The 13,477-nt window shown below is 40.6% G+C and overlaps 1 protein-coding gene across 5 annotated transcripts; it reads right to left on the reverse strand.

The window, feature by feature from the left end:
* Nucleotides 1-3,346: 3,346 nt before the first annotated feature.
* On the reverse strand, nucleotides 3,347-13,349 carry NMRK1 (nicotinamide riboside kinase 1). Of its 5 annotated transcripts, none has more exons than XM_051789475.1 (9): nucleotides 13,201-13,343; nucleotides 10,827-10,874; nucleotides 10,318-10,408; nucleotides 9,628-9,676; nucleotides 8,104-8,266; nucleotides 7,955-8,026; nucleotides 6,887-6,996; nucleotides 5,843-5,932; nucleotides 3,347-3,496 (listed from the first exon to the last, which is right to left on the reverse strand). In XM_051789475.1, exons 2-9 carry the CDS (start codon nucleotides 10,853-10,855, stop codon nucleotides 3,417-3,419), a joined length of 684 nt encoding a protein of 227 aa, XP_051645435.1. In that variant the 5' UTR covers nucleotides 10,856-10,874; nucleotides 13,201-13,343; the 3' UTR covers nucleotides 3,347-3,416. The 5 variants fall into 5 exon arrangements, with proteins under 5 accessions (XP_051645435.1, XP_051645434.1, XP_051645433.1 ...); XM_051789474.1 differs by having other exon boundaries at nucleotides 12,959-13,342; XM_051789473.1 differs by lacking the exon at nucleotides 10,318-10,408 and having other exon boundaries at nucleotides 3,347-3,493; nucleotides 12,959-13,349.
* Nucleotides 13,350-13,477: the final 128 nt, after the last annotated feature.

The following is a 13,477-nucleotide window of genomic DNA, read 5'->3' on the forward strand; positions in this document are numbered from 1 at the left end:
GAGACGACGGGCGGGGCGGGGCGGGACAGGACGGGACTGGACAGCTGGGGAGCGGTGGCGGGGTGGGTGTCCTGACCGGGTGTTCCCTGCCTCGGAGTCAGCTGTCAGCAGCAACGTGGGCTGTGGAGCACTGCTCGTCCCCGCCAGCGTGAGAAATGACACGGCGGGGCTGGCACACGGCGGCATTGACGCTGAAGCACTCTCTCTCGTGCCTGACGCGGATGCGCCCTTTCGGATCCTCACGCAGATGAAGTCCTGGTGCAGCAGTCAAAGCTCAGGTCTCCGCCGGGCTGCCTGCCCTTACCAGGTTGTGGTAAGGTATGCATCCAGCCCCGCTGAGCAGGCAGCCACGAGCAGAGCAGCTGTGCTGAGACGAGGCAGTACTTTGCAAGAACCTCTGCGCCAGACTAAAGCCGGATTATGTTTCCTAGAAGGAAATGCAAGGACCAACTATGGGGAGGGAAAAGCAAGGAGGCACGCTTAACTGCCATGCGTGAGTCGCTAGATACTATATTTCCCCCCACAACACGCCTTGGCCCTGATGACCCTTGAGCCCATCCTCCTTCACCTGACAAAACTTGTTTCACTGTATGCAGACACCCCGTGTCCTGCAGCAAGTCACTATATGCCTTTCCAAACTGCTTTGAGAAGAGGTGGCTGATCCCAAGGGCCTCATTTGCAAGGGCCCATCCCCATTTTGAGATGCTGAAGAGCATGCCCTACCTAGCTGTCTGTCTAAAGACAGTGGTAGTCATTTAGTAATCCAAGTAATGTAACAGGAACAGAGAAGTTTTTTGGCATACTAACCTTCTCTCTGTAGAAATAGGAGCATCAGCCTCCTAACATTCTCACTTTACTCTCAGTGTTTTCCAGTATTCTTTACGCTCACACTGCTCCTACTCTCTTGCAACTCCATTAACTGATGGGACACTGGATATCAGTGGACACTGGACACTGTTCAGTGGCAGCGCCAGAGAGGAAGCACAGACATCATATTTAGTTTGATGGACAAAGGAGTCATTGTTCCCAAGGGCACATTACTGGTTTTGTTAATTAGGAAGCACCTTGCGTGTGATAAAACCAACATCTAAATCAATGTTACACAGCCTAAACAGAAATTCAGCTTTTAGACTTTGAAGGTTAGGGCAGGATCAATAACTCTGCAAGATAAAACATTTGTACTTGCTATATCAGTGCTTATGACTAGAACATTGTCATGTTCTCTCTGTTATTTCGACATGAGGAAATCACCTAAATATCAAACTAGTCACATACTGACATTTCTGCACTCCTTTTACATAAGCCATTTGCCTTCTATAGAACAACACCACTTCTGTTGCTACAGTGTTTCTGAACATATGCAAGACACTTAGCAAAGCTTTCTTTCAGCTGTGACAGCCTGAAATTGCTGCCAGCAGGAGGTGACACTACTAAAGAACCACAGGCTCCTATCATGCAGCTCTCCCCAGCCACTTCATAGCTAGCACAGCCCTGGCAATCAAACTGCATTTGCCAAGGGCAAACTAGAGTTTTCCTGTACTACCTTTAAAGCAAAAGCATTCTGCCAACATGCCAACGTTGCAGGGAAGTTCTCTAAGTTTTTGTAAGGGCACTCGAAATACAGACAGACTTAGAAGTTCATTCTCACTTCAGTGCCTGATAAATTTATGGAGAAGATTATTCTGGGAGGTATTGAAAAACACATGAAAGACAACATAGTCTTATCAAACCTGCGTTCCTTTTATGATAAGATAATCCACCTAGTTGATCAGGGGAAGCCAGCTGATGTAATCTTTTGGAAAGTAAAGTTTTCAATACTGTCTCTCACAGGATCCTTCTGGACAAAATATCCAGCCCACAGCTGGATAAACACATCATGTGGTGCGAGAGCAATTGGCTCGTGAGCAATTGGCTCATGAGTCAAGCACAGAGAGTAATAGTGACTGGGGTAACATCAGACTGCTGACCTGTCACTAGTGGGGTTCCACAGTGCTCCATCTCAGGCCCTGAGTTCTTCAACATCTTCATAAATGACTTGGACACAGAACTGGAAGGGATGCTAAGCAAGTCTGCAGATGACACAAAATTGGGAGGAGCTGTTCACTCCCTCAGAGGCAGAGAGGCCCTGCAGAGAGACCTCAACAAATAAGAGGACTTGGTAATCACCAACCATATGAAGTTCAACAAGAGGAAGCGCTGGATTCTGCACCTGGGATGGGGCAACCTTGGATGTTCATACAGACTGGGGAATGAGATGTTGGAAAGCAGTGCCATGGAAAGGGACCTGGGGGTCCTGGTTGATGGCCAGTTGAATATGAGTCAGCAGTGCCCTGGCAGCCAGGAGGGCCAACTGTGTCCTGGGGGGCATCAGGCAAAGCATGGGCAGCCCGTGCGAGGGAGGGGATTGTCCCACTCTGCTCTGCACTGGTCAGGCCTCACCTTGAATATTGTGGCAGTTTTGGGCACCACAATATAAGAAAGATATTAAACCATTAGAGAGTGTCCAAAGGAGGGCAGCAAAGCTGGTGAAGGGCCTTGAGGGGAAGTTGTATGAGGAGGGGCCGAGGTCACTTGGTGTGTTCAGCCTGGAGAAGAGGAGATTGAGGGGAGACCTCATGGCAGTCTACAACTTCCTTATGAGGGGAAGAGGAGGGGCAGGCACTGATCTCTGTGGTCACCAGTGACTGGACCCAAGGAATGGCCTGAAGTTGCGTCAGGGGAGGTTTAGGTCGGATATTAGAAAAAAATTCTTCACCCAGAGGGTGGTTGGGTGCTGGAACAGTGGCCCCAGGGAAGTGGTCACAGCACCAAGCCTGACAAGATTCCAAGAAGCATTTGGATGACACTCTCAGGCACATAGTGTGGCTCCTGGGGTTGGACTCAATGATCCTCGCATATTCTGTGACTATTTTTTCCCACTGAGTTGCTGTAGTAACTGGCAAGAGCACAGAATTTAGGTACACCAGGTGAGCCTGGTCATTTTCTACAATCCATCCATGGTATAGCCCTGCTTGCTTCTTTTACTATTTCTTATGGGTGAGGCATCAATGACTCTTCCAAATCCCCTTTGAACTTGCTGGTACTATCTGCCTCCTGTGGCATTACAGCTTAGAAACTCAGTGTCTGTTGCACGAAGTATCATCTTTATCTATGTGAAATATCACCTTAATATAATTGGTCAATCTGTTTCAAATGAAGAAGTGCCACCCAGACTAGTATTTGTACCATTTGGTGAATACTAATTCTGCATCCATTTGACTCACAGCTTTCAAGATTTTGTAAACCTTGACCCCTTTTCCCCTCAGTCTTCCCCTTTCCACAGTGAAGGGTCCCAGCATTTTCAGTCTCTCCTCACAAAGCAGCTTCTTCATTTCCTTGATCAGCTGCCCTTCTTTTAACTCCACAATGGAGTCCCTCTAAATATAGAAACTGCAACTTCCCAGCACTGAAAATCTGGGTCCACCAGTCTTACACAGGAGCAAAGTAGCACCACCTGCTTTTTTTGAAAAAAAAAAAAAAAGAAAAAAAAAAAAATTGATGGAACTCCAAAATGTGGTATGGTTACAGAAGAATTGTGAAAGATCTCTGCTCTGAGCTCTTATTACACTGCACCAATGTTGGACTACTTCAGAAAGCTTCATATGATCTAAACTTGGGTGATACCATTGTTCATTACTTCCTCTGAATAAGCATGCTGGAGCAGGTGGATGTGGAAGACTGCTCTGGTGGGTAGGACCCCACTCTGGAGCAGCAGAAGACTGTGAGGAGGAAGCAGTGGTAGAGACAATACTCCATGAGCAGACCACAACCCCCATTCCCCATCCCCCTGCACTGCTGGGAGAGAGGAAGTAGAGAACTCATGAGGGAAGTCAAGCCCAGGAAGAAGGGAGGGGCAGGGGGGAGGTGTTTTAAGATTTGTTCCTATTTCTTATTATCCTACTCTGATTTGATTGGCAATAAAATAAAATAATTTCCCCAAGCCAAATCTGTTGTGCCTGTGACTCTAATTGCTGAGCAATCTTCCTGTCCTTGTCTTGACTCATGAGCTATTAATTGTATTTTTTCCCCTTGTCTAGTTGAGGAAGGGAAGCAATAGAGCAGATTAGGGAGCACCTGGTGGCTAGCCAAGGACAGCCCCACACAACCATCTAGGTCTTAGCTAAGCTCTCCTAGTTATATCCTTTCCAAAGGGAAATAAAAATAAAAATACAGTTTAAAGTTAGACAGTCCATCACAGCATATGAGCAAATGCAACATGAAATATTTTTAGTACAAAATAATAATAATACAAAATTATATTTGGAAGCACTTTGTCTTAAATGCACCTAAACGCAGCTCTAACCTGATAACACCTTTTTCTTATACATTGACTCAATACTGTTACAATAAAGCATTACATTTTAATCACTGATCAGTTCAGCTGTCATATAGTAACATAGTCCATCCTTTGCTTTTCATGTCTGTAGCTTTATTTTTATTCCAACTGATAAAAATGTAAGATATTGTATAGCAAATATAAGAGGTAAGAAATTACTCAGCAACAACATGTGACCCAACTACCCAATTTCCTAATTTACCTAAATGTATGTACACAAATTCTATAACAAAGCTTTCACATTTGTTTAGCATATCTGCTTTCTGAACATTTTAATTATTTCAGTTTCAACTTGAGCTATGAATACTAATGTGAATTCCTTCTTCCTTCCTCCCCCCTGAAACATGCATTTATTGTCTAGTAGTCTGTGCCAACCCAATCATCAATCTGCACAATATATGCATTATATTTGTTAATGATGCATCTGCATTCTCTATGACATCGTATTCCCCCATCTTTTTCCAATAATCTGACTTCTCTTCAGGTTTGTTTTAATATTTTTAATACCCATTCCCAACTGCCCCAAACAATGCACAACATAGAAATTGCTTTGCAAACACCAGAGAGGTATTTAGCAAGTCTGAGTTCAGCTATGATGTATACCGTTACTGAAAAGGCAGCATAACAACTTAATCAATCTTAAATTACACAGTTAGTTCTTCTAACCTCGTATATGTCAGTGATTATAAGCTCCTAAAAATATTAGGGGCAATCACTGTCATTCCTATATGATCATTTCAAACTGCAAACATCCATGTTCAAATATGCTTATTAATCCAACAGAACTGCATCTTTATAGTTTAGTTATGTAGATAAAAATCTTTATGTTCTTTAAAATGTACCCAATCGATGAGATTTAAAGCCAAAGCATGACTGATTAAAGGAATTCTAAAGAATGCACTGTTGATCCTACTAAACAATATCTGAGACTTACAGAGTTAATAGTTACTACAAAAACACTTGTGTTGTATGGACTAGCATTATGGTCATGCACATAACATTTGCTCAGTTGGGTGGCTTGCCAAATATGACAGTCTTGGGGTTTTCAATTCATATCAAATGGAACCCAGGCTTTCTACATTATCATGCTGTGACCTGTTGATCTAAAATAAATAAAAAGTACACATTTAACTTGTAGTGTTTGCAAGTGACATCACTGTACATTAGAAGCTAATACTATCAACACATTTGTTTTCACTGATGTTTTACCCCATATTCCTTCTGTTCCCCCTATCTTATTGTTATTTTATCATTAGGTAATTGTGGATTCAACTGTTATTTTAGAACATCCCATTTCAAGGCACTCAATTATAATTTAGATTGACTCAGAGTAATGGGAACACATGGGACTGTAATACCTAAAGAGATATAATATATACAATCCTTGTAGTATTTTCACATAAAAGGTTAGCTTCTTGTTAACATGGAATGGGACATGCAGATTCAATTTCCAGTAACATTACTTACTTTCTTCCCTCAGCTTGTTTAATTCCTGCATTATATCACTATACACATAGGATAAAAGCTCCTCTTGGGATTTTGTTCCATCCAAATAAACTGAGGAAGATGAAAGAAAAAGTTTTCATGAGTTTTGTGCCAACTATCTGTAAAACTAATTGTCAAAGTCTTCAGGATTCCTATAGATGCCATCAGAAAAGATGAAAAAATAAAAACCAAGAACAGCATCTCCCCTTTTCTTTTTTCACAAATTCATTTGACATGTTAAAAAATAACATAATGGAAAAGTATTCTAGTTAATAATTCATGTGGAATTTTTTGTGGTATAGAAGTCTCCATAAGGGTATTAGTAATAATGTTAGGACAGCAGACCAATGGGGTAATTCAGCAGAAAGGTTTCTGTGCAGTAGAAGACTTCAGGTTCCTCAGCATCAGTGTTTGAACAAGTCAGGGAACAGCACAGTTCCATTCTCACTCCACAGTGAGAAGCAGTGTGTGGATGAAGCAGCCACCCAGCTTCCCTTCCCTCTAGTCCCCCCTCCAGAAGGAGGCAGTCCAAAAGCTGTACAAGTGTGAACATGACACAAGCTCATGGCAGTGCCCTACCAGCTGGCCCAGCTTTGATACTTCTCATGCAAAACTGGTGACTATACTGTGTATAGTCAGCACCTAGAAAGTATCTTCAGTTTATTACAGGACTTCAATCAGGATAGCAGTTTTGTTCTGAAAAATTCTGCCAGTGCGTCAGCTGTCACCTCAGAAGCTTCCTATTTACCCATACCTGTGTTGTCTTAACAAGCTATCTTGTTAAGTGGACTTATTTAGTGATTAGAACATTTCTATTTTTTAATGTCATAATTTTCATTATTAAAAAGTAAAACCAAAACTCCAATAGACTTGCAATATAAACCAACAAAATAGTTAAAATCTACTAAGTGCTACAAAAACATCTCAGGAAAATTTTGTTCCATTTATAAAACCCCACATCTCAATGAAAACTGCACAAGTGCCACACTTAAGCATTTTATAAGTTTAAAATTAAGGATACCATACCAATTTGCATACTTGCATTCTCTTCCAATTCATTTTTATATTTCAGATACATAGGCCACACGTGTCCATCGAAGTACCCCGGTGTATCTGCTGGCTCATAGACTCTGGTGCTACACAAAAATATATCTGCTTTTCCATACAAGTTTTACATCTTCCCCTACTGTCAGCTGGTTTAATAACACCTTTTATTCAAAATAAAAAAATAAGGGCTAGAGTTTGCATAACTGTTGGAGCAAAGGAGGCTCCTTTTTTTAATTCCATCTGTGATACAAATTTTTGCTATCTTACCTATTTCTGCCTATCAAACCACATTTAAGAAGATAAGGTAAAAGGTTGAGGTTTTTTTAATTTAAAAAGGTATTACATATAAATTACGCTGTATTGAAACTGTTACAAATTTTTTTTTTTTTTAATTAGGTATATAGATTTCTCAAGCTTTAAATTACTGGTTGTTGAGTCTAGTCACTTCCATTCTGGACACTAAACTCCTTTAAAGGTGAGTCTAGTGAGAAGCCAAAGCCAGCTGAATAGAGAATTTCTTCAGTCAGCCAGTAGATTCTGACTTCATGCACATGTATTGCTCCAAACATAGAGTACTGCTCCTGATTTGGAGACAAGTCAGACACTGGCTCAATAATCTAAATCAGATAAACAGTACAACTAGTGTACAGTCTAAACAAACCATACACTAAAACCACACATGAACATCATTATTTATCGTCATGTAACTGTATTCAACCAAGAATAAGACTGCTTCATATTTTTTAACTGCTTCTCGTTTTAAACATGGTTTAACTCAAATACACAACCAGTAATTGAAATAGTTTATCAGGACAAAAAATTCTCTTTTTAGTGTTTTTAAGGCATTTGTAAAGCATTTAGTGTTTGTAAAGCACTTTGATATCCCTGTGCTCTAAAATAAAAACCAAACCAAACAAATCTAAAACAGATGACAGATGATCTTAATAGCTTACATTTGGCAAGCACCGAAGAAAAGCTAGTACAAAAGGACTGCTACAGTTCAGAGGGTACAGTGATCCTCGTTAAACAACAACTGAATAATCTTACCTCCTTCTCCTTTTGCACTCTTCATAAGGAAGGGTCAAAAAATATCTTCTATTCCAAAGTTCATTAAGTGGCCTAAGATAATAACATATTTAGTTCCCTCCTCCATTTTAGGGCAGTTTTAATACACCAGGTTACATATTACTGCTTACTCATAATTGTAAAGCAGAAAGCCTTCAACAATCAAAATATAAACATTTTTCTGATTGTCACATGCGCTCTGTGGCTCTTCTGTCACAACCCCTGAGCTTGCTGGGCTTTTTATCCAGTTGTGAATCTTTGTCACCATTTCATCCATATAGAGGGCATCAAGTGCTAGATGAAAACAAAAAGTTAGAAATCCCTTAAACACAGAGAATAAAAGAAAAAAAAAGAACCCTTAAGTACCCTTCAGTTAATCAGTAAGAATCAAATAATCCATATACAAGTTTAAAGGAAGTTCAGTTCATGCATATTAGTAGTCCTAGGTTTGCAATTGCTGATTTTCTGAAACCAAAGCTTGCACGAGGATTGGGGTATTTCTGCTGGGTGTAGTTTCTCTGAACTTCATGGCACTCAAAATTGTGTGAACTCACTTCACAGCTTTTTGCTTCATAACAGAAACTGCAGGGACTGTTCTCCTCTTCCACAAAACTCGTAAAAACTTACTTACCCTGAGACCTCCACCCTTGTGTCATTTGTCATAGATGGATTGGATGCTCAACATTTTTTGTTTCAGGTTTTTATGAGGTTCAGGTATATGGAAGGTGGGCACAAGTGGTTTTAAAGGAGCACAGCACACAAAGAAAAACAGCAAAATGTAACACCTGGTTTTGTCTGTAGATACACAAGAATATATTAAGTACTGAAAGACATAAAAGCAAACACATTTTCGAAAAGCTTTAAGAGCAGCATTAAATCTGGATATTTGAGCCAGAATGTCCAATTTATCTCTGCAGTTCCACATTCCACTTTCATGAAGCCTACAAGTTGAGCCAAAGACTGCATAGCTCATAAGCATCATTTTTCAGATACAATTGAAGGGTCTGACCAATGTCTTGGATAATGTATTTTGTGATCACCAAGCATCAACAGAATTTAGCCACTAAGCAACCGTTCACAACTAGATATAACCTGAATCAAAGCACTGGCCTAAAGCAGATCTGGATCTACAATTTTATAAGACTAAATTGACACATTGAACCAGCATTAATCGTGAACTTAAAAACATTTGTTCTTTATGTGAGATCTGAAATGAAAAAAGGTGTCAGGTTAAGATGCAACTTTTGACTGAGTTAGAAAACTCAGTAGTGACATCCCATGAGTTCCTTGTCAAAGTGAAAAAAAATCCATTACATAGAAAGTGATGAGGTTAAACTTAGGCCAGTGCTGCAAGCTAAGACTTAACTGAACCGTACCATTTGCTATTGCACCAGATACAAGTGAAGAAGCAGAGGAAAAGATTAAAAAGAGAAAAGGAAAGATTAAGCTAAAGGAAAGATTGAGCTATTTACTAGTTAAGCAAATTTTCTCAGTGAGCTGAAGGAAACTGAGCAAAGGAGTTCTCTGAAACAACCTTTTGTTTAGTGCCTTGCTTAGAGGGGAAGAAGGGCAGGGGATGTAGGGGAAGAAGTGTTGGAAGCTCAGCACAACAGAATTTCAGTACAATGTTCAAAAGCAATGCATCAGTTACTGACCATCATATAGCTTAAATCCACGTTCATCTGTTTCTACTTCAGACTCCGGCTGAAAGGGAAAAAAATTTAATTTTTTCAAGGCTGCTTTTATGATCACTGTCACAGATATATACACTCCACTAATAAACACAGGATTATACACTTTTTTTACCCCAATTAATATAACTTATCTTCATCATTAAACTGCTGTATACAACTGTTAAAATACAAAAACTTTATTTAATCTAGAACAACAGATACTCCAAAGCATATGACTTAAGTTCATTAGAGCTTTACTTAAGAAATAAGAGCTCCTTCATCCTCCTTAACAAAGACCTCCAGCATCAATACACAAGCTGCTTTTCTGTTTTGATTTTGGAGACAAAGAACTACTTACTGCTTAACACAGAACTACTAAATTCATTAGCACAAGGGATCTTGAAAAATGCATCCAACATACACGCACTCCTTATTTTAAAAGGGTAGCAAAGAAGACAGTAAGCTTCTTTTTGCTGAGTTCACTCAGTGGTTTGGCCATTGAGACTTCAATTACCCCAGTAATTGAAATTTTATTTCTCCTTCTCATGAAGTTAACATTATTTTAAGCAGCATCAATTTTAAAAGCTCATCAAGAGAACCGAAAATCTACTCAATTTAGTAGATACTAAAATCTACTCAAGCCTTATCAGGTCTTTTCATCAACACTGTTACCTTAAAGAAGTCATCTTGAGAGATTATATCACAGTTGGGAAGCATTTTCTTAAGCTTTTCTGCTAGCGTTGTTTTCCCCCCATTTGTTACGCTGTTAGAAAACATTGTAAAAACTTCATCGAGACAAAAATCAATCTTTTAAACATATGTACAAGCCCACACATACATTTCTATATAGTTATATGCAAAGAAACAATACAACCCCCTCCCCAAAAGTTTATTCACATTAAATACTCTCTACCTATAGAAATTTTTTGGCATGTTCCAACAGCTTTCAGACAGTAAATCTAGCAGTGCCAAGAAAGAGGCTAGAGACACCTGTACCTGAGACCTCCAACAGAGACAGAACAATTTGTTAAGAATTACATGCTTTAAAATCATACAGTTATATCTTGAATTGTAATCCAGTTTCAAAAAAATTTCTATTCAGAAATAGAAATTATATCACTTCATTCTGGAAGGAAGACCAGTTTTAAGCTGTAGAGGAAATTTAATTTTGTCATACTTACCCTCCAAGGCCAATAACCAATACTTTCATATTCAGCTCTTCCTTTTTTCTGCCAAGAACAGAAAACAGTGAAAAACTCTTAATTGAGCAACTAGGAAAGCAGCTGTCATATTAAGAAATACCAATTATAGAGAAGATTTACTTTCTGTCCTTTTTCTTTTTGCAAAGCTACAGTCAGAATCTCAACTGTTTGTTCTAATGCTACCAAAAAACCTGCCATTTATATGCCACATTGTAAATTTAAATTTACTTTACCTTTGATCGTATTTTAATCATTTGAAAAGAACTTTGAGAGACCCAATTTTAAAAATATTAATATCATCCAAGTTCTTAAAGAAAAGCACAGTCACTAGCTCAAGGACTAAGAGTATAAAAAAGACTAGGTAAACAGAGGCTGTGGTGGTAAAACAAACAAAGTCATTAAAAAGAAACAAGTGACATCCTGAGAAGAAAGACGTTTTTAAAAGTTCATGAAGAGTTATAACCAAGAGTATCTTCAAAGATTCTTCTATGAATCTAGTCTCAGCAGTGTAATATTCAATGTGTAATTCACCACTACCTTTTTGTGGGGACTAACAGCACAGACCACACATGGACTCTTCCTCTCGTACAGATTAATCTGAAGGCATTAAAACTAGTGTAAAGGCTGTTTAAGCCATCCTAGCTGACTTAGCACTGAGAAGGACTAGGTAGCACTTGATTTTCTCCAGAAAAGATCAGAGTGAAACTATAAAGGTTAATTTAGCCATCCATACCCCCACTGCTGCCAAGAAACCAACCCTAAGGCTCTGGATGGCTGAACACCTTCAGTGGTCAGTGCTGCCAGAAGACACAATCCTGTCTTGCCCTGACTCCTTCCCCTGAACTTTCTTCTGGAACGGGTGTTTGCAGAGTACTTAGAGAACTATACTGGAAAAGGACCACAACTGAAAAACAGTTCTGTAAAGAGTGTGGGGAAGAACGTTTGTTTTCAGCTGAACAAATTCCCTCCAGTACACCATCCAGTTTCCCATGTCTGCAAAGGTATGACGTAGCAGGAGAGGTTGTTCTCTTGGCAGCAACAGGGCTGCTTGTCTTGGCAGCACCACTAGTCTATGGTTCATCAAACCAGTTTAACATTTGTTAGACATTGCTTTCCATGAGCACACATCAATTTATAACTGTTTAACCACAGGCAAACACCCTTTTTTTCAACTGCTCTGTCTTCCTAGGTCAGACTTAAGGAGGTAAGGTCTATGACACCTAAGACCTGAAGGGATGGAGCAGGCAAAACTGTCTCACCCACCCCAACAAAGAAGTATCTGTACTACACTAAAAAAAACACTGTTACAGGGCATCAGTATAAAAGTAAAACCACACTATTTCTGTGAAAAGTAAGTTTTAGGCATATACGGAGTCTGAAATAATAACATCCTTTTGCATTTGGTGCAATGACTGGATGTTCAACTGTTTCACAGGTCTGTGATGTAATCTTGGCATGGTTCTTTTTTATGTATTATTATGTTGAAAAAACCCCAATAACGAAAGACATACCGACTAGTCAAGCCATCACCCATATGATAGCAACTGCTTTGTAATGGTGCTGCACATCTACTTGCATTGGGAAGTTTTTTTAAGTTAGTACACATAGGTTTTCTCAGCATATTGTAATTCTCAAGTTCAAAGACGATTGCATGCTTATGGTATTAGCTATGAGTGCAAAGAGTGCAAACAGATGATCTGTTCTCAGGAAGTGATGATACTCAGGCCACAAAAACCAAAACAAGAATGCTTTTTTCTAAAAATCATCAGTAAGGTTTGTGTTGCAGAGGATTACCCTTTGTCCCACAAAGCATGCTATGTAACAAACTTAATAGTAACTGGACACACGTGTTGAGCTTTGGACTTTAATTTATGTCATTGTCTATATGTAAATTAATCCCAGTCTAAGGCAAAAAACACTAGCACAAAAAAACCCATCAACTCCTCTGACCTCTGAGTAATGTATAACACAAATTGCAAAGGCAAATTTTTAATCAATGTTGCAACACAGAAACCCTTTATCTGGGCTTGAGCTTAGCATCTTCAAATAGAACTAAAAACCCATGACAACGCTAGCACAGCATTGCCGTCACCCCATTTTTAAGAGCATACCGGGTCAAAAGTCACGGGCACGGGGACTGAGGCGTGCTTCCTTCTACGCACCACCAGAGCCGGACAGGGAGCGTCTCTCCCCGGCATCAAGCCCACACACCGGGACTGGCGGAGGGGCCGGGGGTCCGCGGGCCGGTCGCCACAGACGGCCGCACCTCTCCCAGCAGCTGCAACCCTTCAGTCTCTGCGGTTCGCACCTAACTTTAACCACGCCGGGGGGGTGTCCAGAGCGGAGAGCCCACCTCTTACGTCCTATTACGGAGCTGCCCAAGGCGCGCGTACATCCGAGAAGGGTCAGCCCTGCGCACACCGCGCTCCAGCCACACGCCTGGGATAGGGATCGGGATCGGGATCAGGATCAGGCCCCCCGCAGACGCCAGACCGAACACCTCAAACCTCCCCGCCCCGCCCCACCCCTGCCGTGTGCCCCCTTTGCCCGCCTCCTCAGCGGAGGGGTGGGCGGGGCCTCACCCTCAGCGCCCGTGCCGATTGGTTGCGCCCCGCCCGGGGCTGGTGACG

The sequence above is a fragment of the Manacus candei genome, unplaced genomic scaffold, assembly GCF_025592945.1.
Source record: "Manacus candei isolate 608988 ecotype Guabito, Panama unplaced genomic scaffold, ASM2559294v1 h1tg000027l, whole genome shotgun sequence".
NCBI classification, from domain to species: domain Eukaryota; kingdom Metazoa; phylum Chordata; class Aves; order Passeriformes; family Pipridae; genus Manacus; species Manacus candei.